This window comes from Enoplosus armatus, chromosome 22 (assembly GCF_043641665.1).
Source record: "Enoplosus armatus isolate fEnoArm2 chromosome 22, fEnoArm2.hap1, whole genome shotgun sequence".
Classification (NCBI taxonomy): Eukaryota; Metazoa; Chordata; class Actinopteri; order Centrarchiformes; family Enoplosidae; genus Enoplosus; species Enoplosus armatus.
This window is the reverse complement of record NC_092201.1, coordinates 13,910,052-13,922,314: the sequence shown is the minus strand read 5'-3', so window position 1 is coordinate 13,922,314 and position 12,263 is coordinate 13,910,052. Positions and strand designations below refer to the sequence as shown.

The window sequence follows — 12,263 nt, the reverse complement described above, 5'->3', positions numbered from 1 at the left end:
AGCATAGGGGGGCCTTCTAGAACATGACTTAGTGCTTTAATACTTCCTTAATGTTTAATAATTCTCATTTTCATCTAATGTACTGAAAAGCTTTTGTGGTATTTTTTAATTACTGGAAGTGGACTGCAGGCAGGCTGTGGTGTTTCCCAAAAGCTGAGGCTGATTGGGAGCGGCTGTTTGGCAAGAACAATGGAATTCACTTAATCCCAGTGCAGTCATTTGTGGATTATCTGCCACACACACACACACACACACACACACACACACACACACACACACACACACACACACACACACACACACACACACACACACACACACACACACACACACACACACACACACACACACACACACACACAGTGGAGTAATGTTAATGTTACAACCAAAACTGCTGATGAAATGAAAAGGTAAGTTTTATGTTGTTAGCTACTTATAAAAAGGCCATAATACACACCTTGTTAACCATAAAAAAAAATAATGATCCCAAATACTTCTATCAGATGTGATTAAAAAAGAGAGACGTTAAAAGATGTGTGCTTTTACTTAAAAAAGAAACAAAACACATAGGACTGGTTTTCACACAATCACACCATGCTCTGCCGTTAAACCTCAGTGTTTCCTTCCTACAGGGCGTCTCAATTGGACATTACAACATCCAGGTCACGACAGTCACATCGCAAACATGTTTTTTTCTCTTACAAAGAAAATGAAAAACACCTTTTCAATAGTTCACAGTCTGTTTCAGTGTCTCTGGGTGAACAGCTGACATGTTAAAAAGGTGACCCCCTAAGTCCTGCACATATTGCACACAATAGGAGACGAGCAGCGTTAGAAAAGCCCCAGGAGCATCTCGTGGTGGTCTGGCGGGCCGAGTCTTTGTGGTATTTCAGCCATCGAGAGCACGTCATCGGTCATGAGGAAGGCAGTCGGCCCGATGCGCGTCCACACACACCTCTCGCACAGCGGGCCGCCAGCAGACACGCCATCCGTCTGGGCAAGACGAAAGAGGCCAGTGACAAAAAACCGTGCTGTACTACATTCATGCATTAGAATATTGGCTTGTTATACAGTGTTAGTGTGGGTTTGACGCATTCTTACACATCTCATCTGCCGCTTGTGCATGGTGAACGCTGAGCCGGGTGTGGTGCAGTTGGGACAGTCGGTGACGGTGCACGGGAGAGGCTCGCCCGCCTTCTGCAAGGGGCTGGGCATCTGCGACTTCAGGAAGTACTCCTGGGAAGTGACAGGAAGTTGATGATGTGGTGGAGAGGACATGGCAGACGATTTAGTTAATTGTACAAAATGGGACATTTGATTTAGATTAACATTTGAGCCCGTCTCACATATTTGAGAGAGAGGCTCGTTCACCAGTAGCTACAAATATTTCTGATATATCATCATCTCTGTTCAAACTCCAGCCCATAGTAATGCAAACATGCTGAACACAGTCTAGGATCCTATTGTATTTTATGCATTTCATTTTATAAATGGCTCTTTTTTTGTCTTTGGGAAGAGGAGTCCACTTGGCTGTGTTTACAGCTTGCCAGATTCACAAGAGGGGCCAGCTGGAGGGCCCGTTGAAGAATGGGCTTCAAGTCCACACTAGCTGGGGCAGAACACACTGTCCGTGTGTCCTCCTGCAGATGCGTCTCATCAGGGTTTTGTAAGAAGGCAGCTTAGTACACAGTCTGTTTACTGAGCCTGCATGCTCTAACACTCCATTAAGACTTCCAAGTAAAGCGATTTGATAAATCAAATTCTTTTTTGCCCAACACTGGCTGCTTCTAGCTCCTGAAACATAGGGATTTGATGCTTTTTTGTCATATATGAATAAAACAAGCAATTTGATTACACCACCTTGGGCCGTGGGAAGATTTTTTTCTCCGACATTTCATAGATGACAAATTAATAGGGAGATTAAATCGGAAATAAAAAGAATGGTTAGTAGGAGACATTTTGACTTGTCGTATTAGGAAAAGGTGTTACTAATAACATCACGTCGAGGTGTGACAATGAGCCAGCATGCACAATTTGCACGACTGAACACCGTGTGGCACTTGGTGAAATAAAACTAAAGGTGGTTCATCATTAGGTCACCGGCAACATATCAGTCCATGTTTGAAGCTTGTGTTCCAGGAAGTGAAAGTGAGGTGCTCATTTTTGTCCAAAATATGCACCTTTGGGAGCTAGTGCAACTTTTTCTTCTCAGCAATTTGTTGTGTCCACAGATTCAGCGTCAGCTTGCTTCTTGCTGCCTTTGTTTTCTTGCTTGTAGTGTGACTTGATTCACCACATCTGCTGGGTGGAGGTCTCCACGTTACTTCAGGTCACCAATGGGAGGGCGTGGAGCTTGGAAGCAGCTGGAGGCTATCTTGACATCTGGTTGGCAACAAGTCCACGCTTTCTGAAAGCACTTAATCGAATCCAGGCTAAACAATGCCTCTTTGTTGACAAATCTTAAAAGACTAAAGAGCATGTGTCGTGTTTGACTTACTGCTTCTGCTGTGGGTGTGCTACAATGTGGATCACAGAGACCAAGACTTTCCCAAGCATTTCCTTAAACAAGAAGCACTCAATGAAGCTAAACATGGTCTTCTCTCCTGGTTTCTAACATGATTTTTGATGGACTGTAATCCAAAACAAGTTCCGTTATATTCTTGCAAAAATACCCAATTGTTAGCCAGAGCACAAGTTCACAGGTTCAATTGCGGGAAGTGAAACTGGTAGATGTTGGAAAAAAGTTGGTCTACTGATCCTTCTTCTCCTTAACACGACCAAAACACCCTAACTGCTACATGAGAAGACAGACAGAGAAAACCGAGTGACGACGATGGTGGCGACAGGCCGTCTTTATAAAACCAGAAGGACACGGGAGAGGAAAGACTGAAGGCGTTTCTGCATCATTGCATTGGAACAACATCAGACATAAGAGAGTCATCAGAGTGGCTGAATATGTAGCGGCCACGTGCAAACATAACTGAACCCGCGGAAACAACTTGGCATAAGGAGCGAGGGGCATGGTGCGGTTGTATCTTACCCCGGCCACCGTGAGGATGCGGCGGATGTTCCTGGTGATGATCAGCGAGGTCTTGGCACGAGTCACGGCCACATACAGCAGGTTCCACTCGTCGTCAGGAACTTTATCTGAGCAGGGAAGAGTATTCAAATATTAAAACACTTCTTAGACTGCCTTCAAAGTCAACCACTGATCCAGAAACCTTCTCCTCAGGCTGTTTCTGTTGATTCCAGGAAGATTTTTTTTACATAAACATAATATCTTGATATGGAATGGAATGAGTCTGTTTCCTGTCTGCAATAAGCTAATATCAGCCTGGCCGAATTATCAGTCTAGCTCTACTCTCAGCCCTCTAACAATAGAACTAACCAACTAACAAACAGGAAAGCAACCCCTAAACATAAGAGGAGAGAGATGAGTAGTCTGAAACAGATACAGTTCATCCTGTATAAGATTAGAGTTTCTACCCAAAATCTACAATGTTAAACATATGTTTAAAAAAAAAAAAAAAAAAAAGGAAAGAGAGGTTTGTCCAAAGAAACGTACCGAAGGAGAAGTCGGGACTGAAGTGCAGGTTGTGTCTCGAAGAGGGAACCTTGTAAAAGTCGTCAGAGACTATCACGGTATCGAACTCCAGACCTTTAGCCTTGTGGACTGTCCCGACTATGAAGTCTGGAACAAAACAGCAAACATTGGTAACAACCCATGACTGAGTGGAGGGCATTACACAGTGGACAGAAAAATGTGTCATCCATATGAAATATGCCGTTTCACAAAAGATGACACCATTCACTCCCATTTGAGCAACATCTGCTAAAAGCTACAGTGCTCGGCTGTTTTAGGAAACCACAGAGCCTTTTTATCTTTTAAATGAAAGTAGATATTTGTGATTTAATGATTAACATCTTCAGATGGGAACCAACAGGCTTGGGGCTGAGAGCCACAGACAGTATTGAGAGACGTCCTCACGCACTGCTGGTTTTGTTTGCTTTTCATGAGCCTTCTTGACAATAACAAAGGTTTAAAATATCACTAACTTTACCCTTTAAAGATGCAGATTCATGGACGTCAAACTTACTGGCATGTTTAAGACCTGAGAGTGGTTTGGATTAGACATCATACAGTGAGTGATCCATTAACTTCCTCTTTTCAAACTGTATATGTTACTATTTCTGTGCATGACTTCTTCCACTGATAACTTGAGATACAGTACATTAAACATAGCTAATGGTATATTCATAAAGCAACACTATTATTTTACTGGTCATTTTAATTTTGTAATTTTTTTTCTCATTTCATATTTGATGTTTGTCACTTCTGTGCTGTGTGTGTGTTAATGATGTCGTTTTCTCCCTTGTTAAACCACTACTTTGGTAAGGCCTTCATTTAAGTAATCAGTTGAAGAAGTCTTTGCATACCTGCTTTGTGATAGTCGTTTTCAAAAGACCTTTCCAGCTGATTCACTAGTTGGGGGATGCGACTTCTGTATTTTTCAACAATGTTGAGTTTGGCCTCCAGATCCCTGTCCTCGGTCTGCGTAGCATACACCTTCAGGGCCCAGAAGGCATTCTGACTTTTGTTGGCAAAGGAGCGAATGAGGGGATCCCTGATAACTGAAGGCAGAGCAACAAAATTCAGTCAGTATTTAAAAAAAAACAAAAAAAAACAAAAAATATGGGTGTGCATTTGTATGAATCTCACATTTTGGTCGTTGGCCTGGTTCTTGGATCTTCTTTTCTGCCCCTTGCATCAGCTGCCAGATGTCCTGGATCCTGTTCAGGCCGATACCTACGACACCCTGAAGGAAAAGGCAGACCTGATCAATGTGGGGTTTTGAATGCTAGTTAGTTTTGCACTTACGCTTGCCAATACCTAATATTGTAAATTCTAATTTTGACAATTTTTATGGTAATATTGAATGTTTCCTCCCAAACGGTCTTCTTATCATGGTGGGAGACAATAAGGGTAAGCAGCTGTTAAAGGCAGGATGAGCCAGCTACTTAATTGTAACGAAACACTGCTGTACACTACTGACTATTTCATTTTCAGTAGTTCTACATTTTGGACACTTTTTCGCTTCATGGTGGATGAAAGTTAGATGAGAAGATATCACTCTCATATATGTCCATTGAATATGGAGCTACAGCAGCTAGCTAGCTGAGCTCAGCATGAACACTGGAAACAGCTAGCTTGGTTTTGTGTGTGTGTGTGTGTATGTATATATAACACACTCACTCCTATGAAGTGGACCCGGCAGTGCGGGTTGGCGTCGATGAGCCGGACAGCTTCGCTGAACACACTGAGATTGCATCTTGACAAGATGGCCGTCTTCCCCTGACAAAGACTGACGCCCGTCCTCATAGCTGCTTCGACCCTCTCTGCAGCCTCGTCACACACACCGCCTGTAGCATGGACATGCAGCACGCACAGGTGCGCCAACAAATCAACATCCAGGGCGTTGAAATCATGAATATTTTTGAAGAACCTCATACAGTATGTACTTTCAAGTAGGCAAAATATTAAAAAAGGACACAGTTTTTACCTTTTTGCTTTCCTCCCACTAGAATCTTCTCCACTTTCTTGCACACTTTGAGGATGGTGGCACCCACATAGGCGATCTCAGCACCGAACCGAAAGCTCTGGACAAAGACATCAGGATGTAAGTTATCAGGAGCACTTTTTATATCTGACTTATGGACTTTAGTGTACAGGCGATATGGTGGATCTTTATTTGTCTAACGTAATATGCATCACTTTTTTATGTATTTACTGGACTGCAATATGACAAAGCCCCCTTGAACTGCCACAAGTCTCTAAAAAAAACAAGTGTCATCATTTGTGTGTGTGTGATTGTGTATACCTGTGTCAGGTAGTAGATGTGAGTGTGGTTGACAATGTGCAGGGCATTGACGGCTCCCTTGAAGGTGTAGATCTGCTGGTGGGGATCTCCAACCAGGATTTTCCCACAGCGCTGAGACAGGAGCACATCCATGATGGCTGGGAGGAAGGGAGGAAGGGAGGAAGGCGGCGTCACCATCACATAGCGGAGCAAAATAATCACAATTGCGCTCTTCCACCGTCATGCAGGACTGCGTTAATGATTACCTGGGGTGCAGTCCTGGGCCTCATCGATGAAGAGGACGTCATATTGGTTGGACAGCTGGGGCTGCGGGATTTGGAGTTGCCATAACTTCAGGTAACCTGGGAATGAAAAATTGCATTGACTCAGCTGTGTAGCATTCCCTCTAATATTACAACACAGTTACTTAACATTAATTTCAGTCATTCACAGGTGGCGTACCATCGTGGATCATGTGGTAGGCGTCTTGTTCTGTCTCGTTGAGATCCTTCATTTTGTTCCAGATCGTCTGTGCATCGTGGACAAACAACTAGGATTTCAGAATAAAAGGCAAACAGTTAAAATATGACTTTGCAGTGCTCTTATTATTATTTATTCACACTAAAAAAAAAGATACGCAGTTTGTCACTTGTATACATTAATGTGTTCATACCTGTTTTTCATACTCGCCAATGTCCATCCTGCGGTGGTTCTTGACTATGCGGGTACTGGGGACATGTCTGGTAGTGATAGTCCGGTCCGTTGAAGCCATGAAGGCGTTGAGAGTTGTGGCCACCACTTTGGCTTTGGCAAAGCCGCCGCGGCCTTTGGGCAGAACAGAGCTGAGGGCGAATGGCTTCAGGTTAAAGCTCAGCTTCTGACGAACCTGGTAGCTGCCACAGGGAAGATTCACAGGAGAGCGTGGCGTTAAAATACCCAATAGCAGGTAGGGTATGTTTGTAATTTATGATATTACAGATTTAGCATCCAAATGATTAATAGAGCAGAAAAAACGTGCCACAGCCAACCACAGTCTGTATTTATGAACACAAAAACTCAACTCTTTGACAGCCACTGAGCATCTGTGGTAAAACTTAAACTCTCACCTCCTCCCAACGTCGTTGAAGGCCAACGAGTGGACGGTCTTGCAGTCCACGTTTCTGGGGAAGCGACGCTGTGCTTCACACGCCACCGACTTGTTGAAGGCCACATACAGGAAGCGGAGTTGTGGCCACTGCTCAGCGTACTTCACCAATGTGGTGGTCTTCCCTGTACCTGTGGCAGACAGCACGGACCTTTCAGCTGCGACACTATAAACCCTGATCGGCATGGCTGGCCCACATCGCACCTCACACAGTAGCATCGATGGAACTGATTATCTTTAAACATTTAAATCTTTTGAACACACTTTTATCGTAATTGCATTTGAGGAGAACCAACATAACCAAATTTCAGTTATGATGAAACCAAACAAAACCTGTTTCACATTGTATCACTAAAGCTTTCCTCCATTAGCTTCAGAGCCGACATGCAACCCAAAGAAACCTGTCATTGCCTGGTAAAAACATAAGAATGTATAAACCCTATGGCTCCCTGAAAATGTCTTGAAAAGAAATATCTTGAGCTAGAACACCCCCTGGTGGTGTTTCAGACACTTTACATTTACACTTGTGTTCCCATTACACACACACACACACAGCATGTGGCGGAGGGCTACAACAGTAATTCAATGGTTCAATGTTCCTATATAAATGCTGTGGGTCTAAAATTTACACTGACATTTGAGATTGTCTCAGTATTATTTATTTTATTTTGGTGTGTTCTTGACAAAGTACAATGCTTTTATAGAATGTGGATGGCTATGTTGCCATGAGCCATGATACTGGCCACTTTACCTGCAAAAGCCACGATCTTGACCACCTGGTCTGCCTGGATGTTGTGGCTGAGGATCTGCTGCTGTTCATGTGTGAGATGAAGCTGAGGCTGCCTAGCAGAAAAACACACACGGAAAATATATCCATGACTTCAGTTCCTGAGGGCTTTGTGTCACATGACTAGCACCGTGTTTACAGAAAGATAGAAGTTGGAATAACCATGGTCTTCAATCCTTGACCTCTTTCACCCTTAAGCGGGTCCATCATCCTGAAGACATTATGGGTGACAAACAAAGCAGATCAATCCACATCAATGAAACTAATGCTTTTTGGTCCTCACCTGCTCTGACCGTGGCTGACAGAAAAGGGGCCATTCTCCATCAGGTGGAGCACGTAGTAGATGTTGTAATGCAGCCTGGAGGGACCCAAAAGGAAAAAAAATGGTAGGGAGGCCGACAAGAAAGATGAGGGAATTTAAAAAGGTGCTGACACTTACAGCTCTTACCTGTTACTAATCTGGATGTTGCTCCTCTTTAAGGCGAGCAACATCATGGCCATGTGGCTGAGGTACTCCGTGATGGCCGTGTCTGACATGCAGCCAATGAGCAGAGACACCAGGGCCTGCACGTCATCAACACTCTCACTTAGGATCAATATCACGGCCATGGCCGCGTACGGGTTGGGACCCTGGAGATCGGACACAAATGATGCGAAGACAGATCTATACTGGATATGTACACACGGTGAAGTCAATTTTCTCAATATGATGATGACCAGAGGACCTTTGCGTATTTGTGTGAGTGAGTCATACCTCAATGCCAAGGTTAAAGCTCTTCTTAATGTCAGGGATACGTAATTTGATGGAGGCCTCAGCCTGAGGAAAAAGGCGATGTTTCTTAACACAATCCAGAACGTCCTCCGGCCTCACCCGCTCTCCCACCTTATGCTGGGCCATTAAACTGACCAAAACACACACAGACAAGATAACTACCACAGTGAACATTTCGTTCTTAACTCCCATACTTCTGTTATTGGTCATTGTACATAATTATACTTGATCACTTAAATGGAGTTCTGATCCCGTGCTTCACAGTGACACCAAGATTTAAAAAAAAAATTCAAATTTCAAAGAAAATAAAGACAACAGTTGTCACGGCTTTACACTTGATCCTAATACTAAGCAGCTTTGTGATGCTATGACTGGTCAGCTCAGTCTGAGCTTTTGCTGCGGAGGATTTAATGTCTGTTTGGTATTCATCTCTAAGTGACATATTTGTCTCCTCTGTCAACGTCCTACCACTTTGTCTTCATTCAAACACAAAGTAGGGATGCACGATATATGGCTGATTATTGGATGATGCAATGGAATCATGGAATTTCAGCCGATAACTACGTCAGATAATGAGGAGCCTGCTGCGGACTGGGGATGGCGCTCGAAACCCAATCCCCTCTTCATCCACATGGTATGTTTTACACAGTCATACAGAGCTCGATGTTCTAGCAGTGAATTGTTATGAACGAGCACAAAGTCATTGCTAATTGTATGGAAGAGTTGAGCCAAATTAGCCACGCATGTTAAAATCTGCAGAATTCTAGAGGCCACAGGACTGTTTATTGTAAAAAGCCTGCACCCTTCTAAAACAGTGGAGTCCAAGGGATTTAGGTAAACATTAATCAGTCCAAGACTCTGTTCTTCTAGTCTATTCTATGGCTACGTTATTCTAATGGGTTTTGTAGCATGTACATGCTTGTCAATAAGGACATATGGTGTGGTGTTATTTAGTCTTCATATTAAATAATAATAATAAACTAAAGTTATTATTAACAGTAAACAGATTCATTCATTATTCTAGGGATAGTGAAGGCTCTCTAAACATTGGCGTTGTATTAGAAAAATAAAGTTGTCAATCAAATATATAATCATTGTCCTGTTGACATTTGTAAGATTAATGTTATCGGTTATTGTATTGATCGCAACAAACAGATAATCATCAGTTATCAGCCCTGAAATTCCATTTCGGTGCATCTCTAATGCAAACATTACAGAGACTCCTCTTCACGTACAGTAATGTCCCTTACTGGGGAAATGCAGACTTACACAACAAGGTGTCGTATGCTGTGCTGTGATGATGCTGGATCTCTTATGCAGCTCTTCCTCAGGATGGAGAAGATCTCCAGCATTGTATTGTTCTCCCTCATCATGTAGCGGTAGTATTGTTTCTTGAAGGGGACAAACTGCGCAATGGAACACAAACACACAACATCCACTAACTTAACAATGTTAATTTGATGAGCTTTAATTTACATTTGAGTTTGAGAAGGACTGAAGAGGAAGATAAAATACTCCCTGAAAACTCAACAGTGTAAAAACAAAGTCCATCTCTCAAACATTTTCATATATAAACCTGCTGAAACTAATTTCCAAAGCAAGTACACGCTTTCCCCCTTTATTATTATTATTATTATTATAAGATAATTACTTAACTTCAACATTAGCCCCCACACCATGCTGCTAATATGTCACTCTGTGGTTTGTTTAACCTTGGTGTCCTGGACGATGTTCCTCCAGCGATGGCAGACAAGGCTGACATTGCGGTAGAGGTCCTGGGCGGGGACTTGGCTCAGTACTTGCATCAGCACCTCCTCTGGAAGGTCATCCACGCAGCCCTGAGGCTGCAGCAGGACCTTGCTGCTGCCCAGGAGCCCATAGTGGGCGTCAGGGAGGGCCTCCACCTCCTCGTTGTGAATGTCACTGTCATATCGGTTAAATTCATCATCACCGCCAAACATCTCTGCTGTCATTCCCTCCAGATAGTCCACCACCTCCTCCTGCTTTGTCTCAGGCTCTGGCATCATCTCGGCAGATAACAGGCTTGCATCACTGATCTCCTCCTCCGCTTCATCTTCTGGTGCCACTAAAGCAGCGAACGGGCTGACATAGTCATCCTCCTCCTCTTTCACAACCTTTGGCTCTTCCTCGGGAAAAGGCTCTCTTTTGAGTCCATCTGTGTGTGTGGACGAGCAGGGCTGGGAGGACTTATGCGGACTGGATCTGATCACTCCTGTCACAGAGAAGAAGTCATTGATGCCCTTCTGTTTCCCAGCAGGACTTCCTGAGGCAGATGCTGATGATATAAGGAGTGAGAGAGAATATTCAGTGATGGACATTCATTTTATGACTTCCTTCCAAAGGCTGGTGAGTAAAAAATGGGCTAATCAGGACTTATAGTAGACAAAATAGATTACCACACTTTGGTCGCTTGGTGGGTGTCCTGGGATAAAGCCCCTGGTTGGGGTTGCGGTTGCCCTGCCTGTGATTGACGTTGTGGGGCAGGGTGAGGGCGTCAGTGCCCTCTGCACTTCGTCCCAGCTCATCACACTCTGCTGCATTCAGGTGCCTCCTTTTGACCTTCCCTAGGAAACCACACAACATTCAGTCTTGTCAGCACAACACAAAACTACAGTATTGGCATTGGCCATGTGCAATGTCAGCCATTCTTTAATTTTCCTACCTACAACAATGGTATGTACACTGTTCAGTCTGGGGTTAAACATACATGACAGTTTCGTACTGTATACTGTCATTCTGGCTAATTACCAGCCAGTCTACCATTTGATAAAACGTTGGTTTGCCTCTGGCTACAAACCTATGAAGTGTGAACTGGGAATATTAGTGGAGGTTAGAGTCCTATTAAAGTGCAAAAGGCTATTGTATCCTGAAAAAAACAAAGTTATTAAGGAGAGCACAGAATTTGTCCATTTACGGTTATGAAAATTATCAACGTTTGAGTCAAAGTTCAGAGTTACCGTCCGTCGCCAGGATCCAAGTCAAATGCCGAAATGCCCAACACAGACTTCACTGCATACTAACTAGTTAGCTAGCTATATCATGTAACGTTAGTTAAAAGGCATGCAACTACAGAAGTTAGTTATTTCACTTTCTGTGGTACGTTTAGTTACTGGCATTGTTGACTGTTACCTTACCTTTAACAGCCATCTCCATCTTCCTGTCCAGCACATCCGTCTTTTAGTAACAAAGATAACGGTCACGTAACTTTACGTTATTGATTCAGAATTAGTTAAGCTGAATCCAAGTTAAACCCCAAGTTAACTAACTAGCCATTACGCAGAAATGTCGTCCTCGTCGCTTGTACGGAACTGTCAGCTACGGCTAAACATTAGTAAACAACGACTGTTGCTAGCTTGTTTATACTTGTGCTAAAATTACTGTCCCCCGTAAGTTAACCACCAACCTGTCCAAAAGCTCAAATGTGCCGGCCCCGTTCATGTCAACATTTTGTTGACATGTTGTAGTGAAACATACGTCGCTTCCAAGTAGCTAGCTATGATTTTAGTAGCCTAGCTAGATGTTGCAAAGTTTGTGTTGGTGGGGAAGCCACGTGATTGGCCAGCTCATCTTTGTACAACCAGACCGGAAACACGGAGCTCAGAATAGCAAAAAGAAGCTACACTGAAGAGACACTGCGAGCCTGCAGTACATCACCAGCAACGGGTTTGATAAGCCATCATT

General features: G+C 43.4%; 1 protein-coding gene and 1 long non-coding RNA gene across 2 annotated transcripts; one reads left to right on the top strand and one right to left on the bottom strand.

Moving 5' to 3' along the window:
* Positions 1–525: 525 nt before the first annotated feature.
* fbxo18 (F-box DNA helicase 1) lies at positions 526–11,967 on the bottom strand. The gene is made up of 21 exons (XM_070928903.1): positions 11,717–11,967; positions 10,979–11,146; positions 10,274–10,857; positions 9,831–9,967; positions 8,544–8,691; positions 8,238–8,419; positions 8,073–8,147; positions 7,754–7,845; positions 6,965–7,133; positions 6,532–6,751; positions 6,321–6,408; positions 6,125–6,220; positions 5,880–6,016; positions 5,562–5,658; positions 5,255–5,421; positions 4,721–4,817; positions 4,438–4,632; positions 3,566–3,691; positions 3,041–3,147; positions 1,102–1,236; positions 526–993 (listed from the first exon to the last, which is right to left on the bottom strand). The coding sequence occupies exons 1-21, from the start codon at positions 11,733–11,735 to the stop codon at positions 832–834; spliced, it is 3,201 nt and encodes a 1,066-aa protein (XP_070785004.1). The 5' UTR covers positions 11,736–11,967; the 3' UTR covers positions 526–831.
* Positions 3,977–6,442, top strand: LOC139304975 (uncharacterized). Its single transcript, XR_011599200.1, has 5 exons — positions 3,977–4,142; positions 5,265–5,449; positions 5,584–5,678; positions 6,107–6,215; positions 6,312–6,442. It is a non-coding gene; the product is annotated as an uncharacterized lncRNA (long non-coding RNA).
* Positions 11,968–12,263: the final 296 nt, after the last annotated feature.

Coding starts and splice junctions, on each gene's coding strand:
- fbxo18 (XM_070928903.1), bottom strand. Junction 8,692..9,830: donor AGCATACGACACCTTGTTGT/GTAAGTCTGCAT, acceptor TGTTTTGGTCAG/TTTAATGGCCCAGCATAAGG. Junction 6,221..6,320: donor CTACCACATGATCCACGATG/GTACGCCACCTG, acceptor TTTCATTCCCAG/GTTACCTGAAGTTATGGCAA.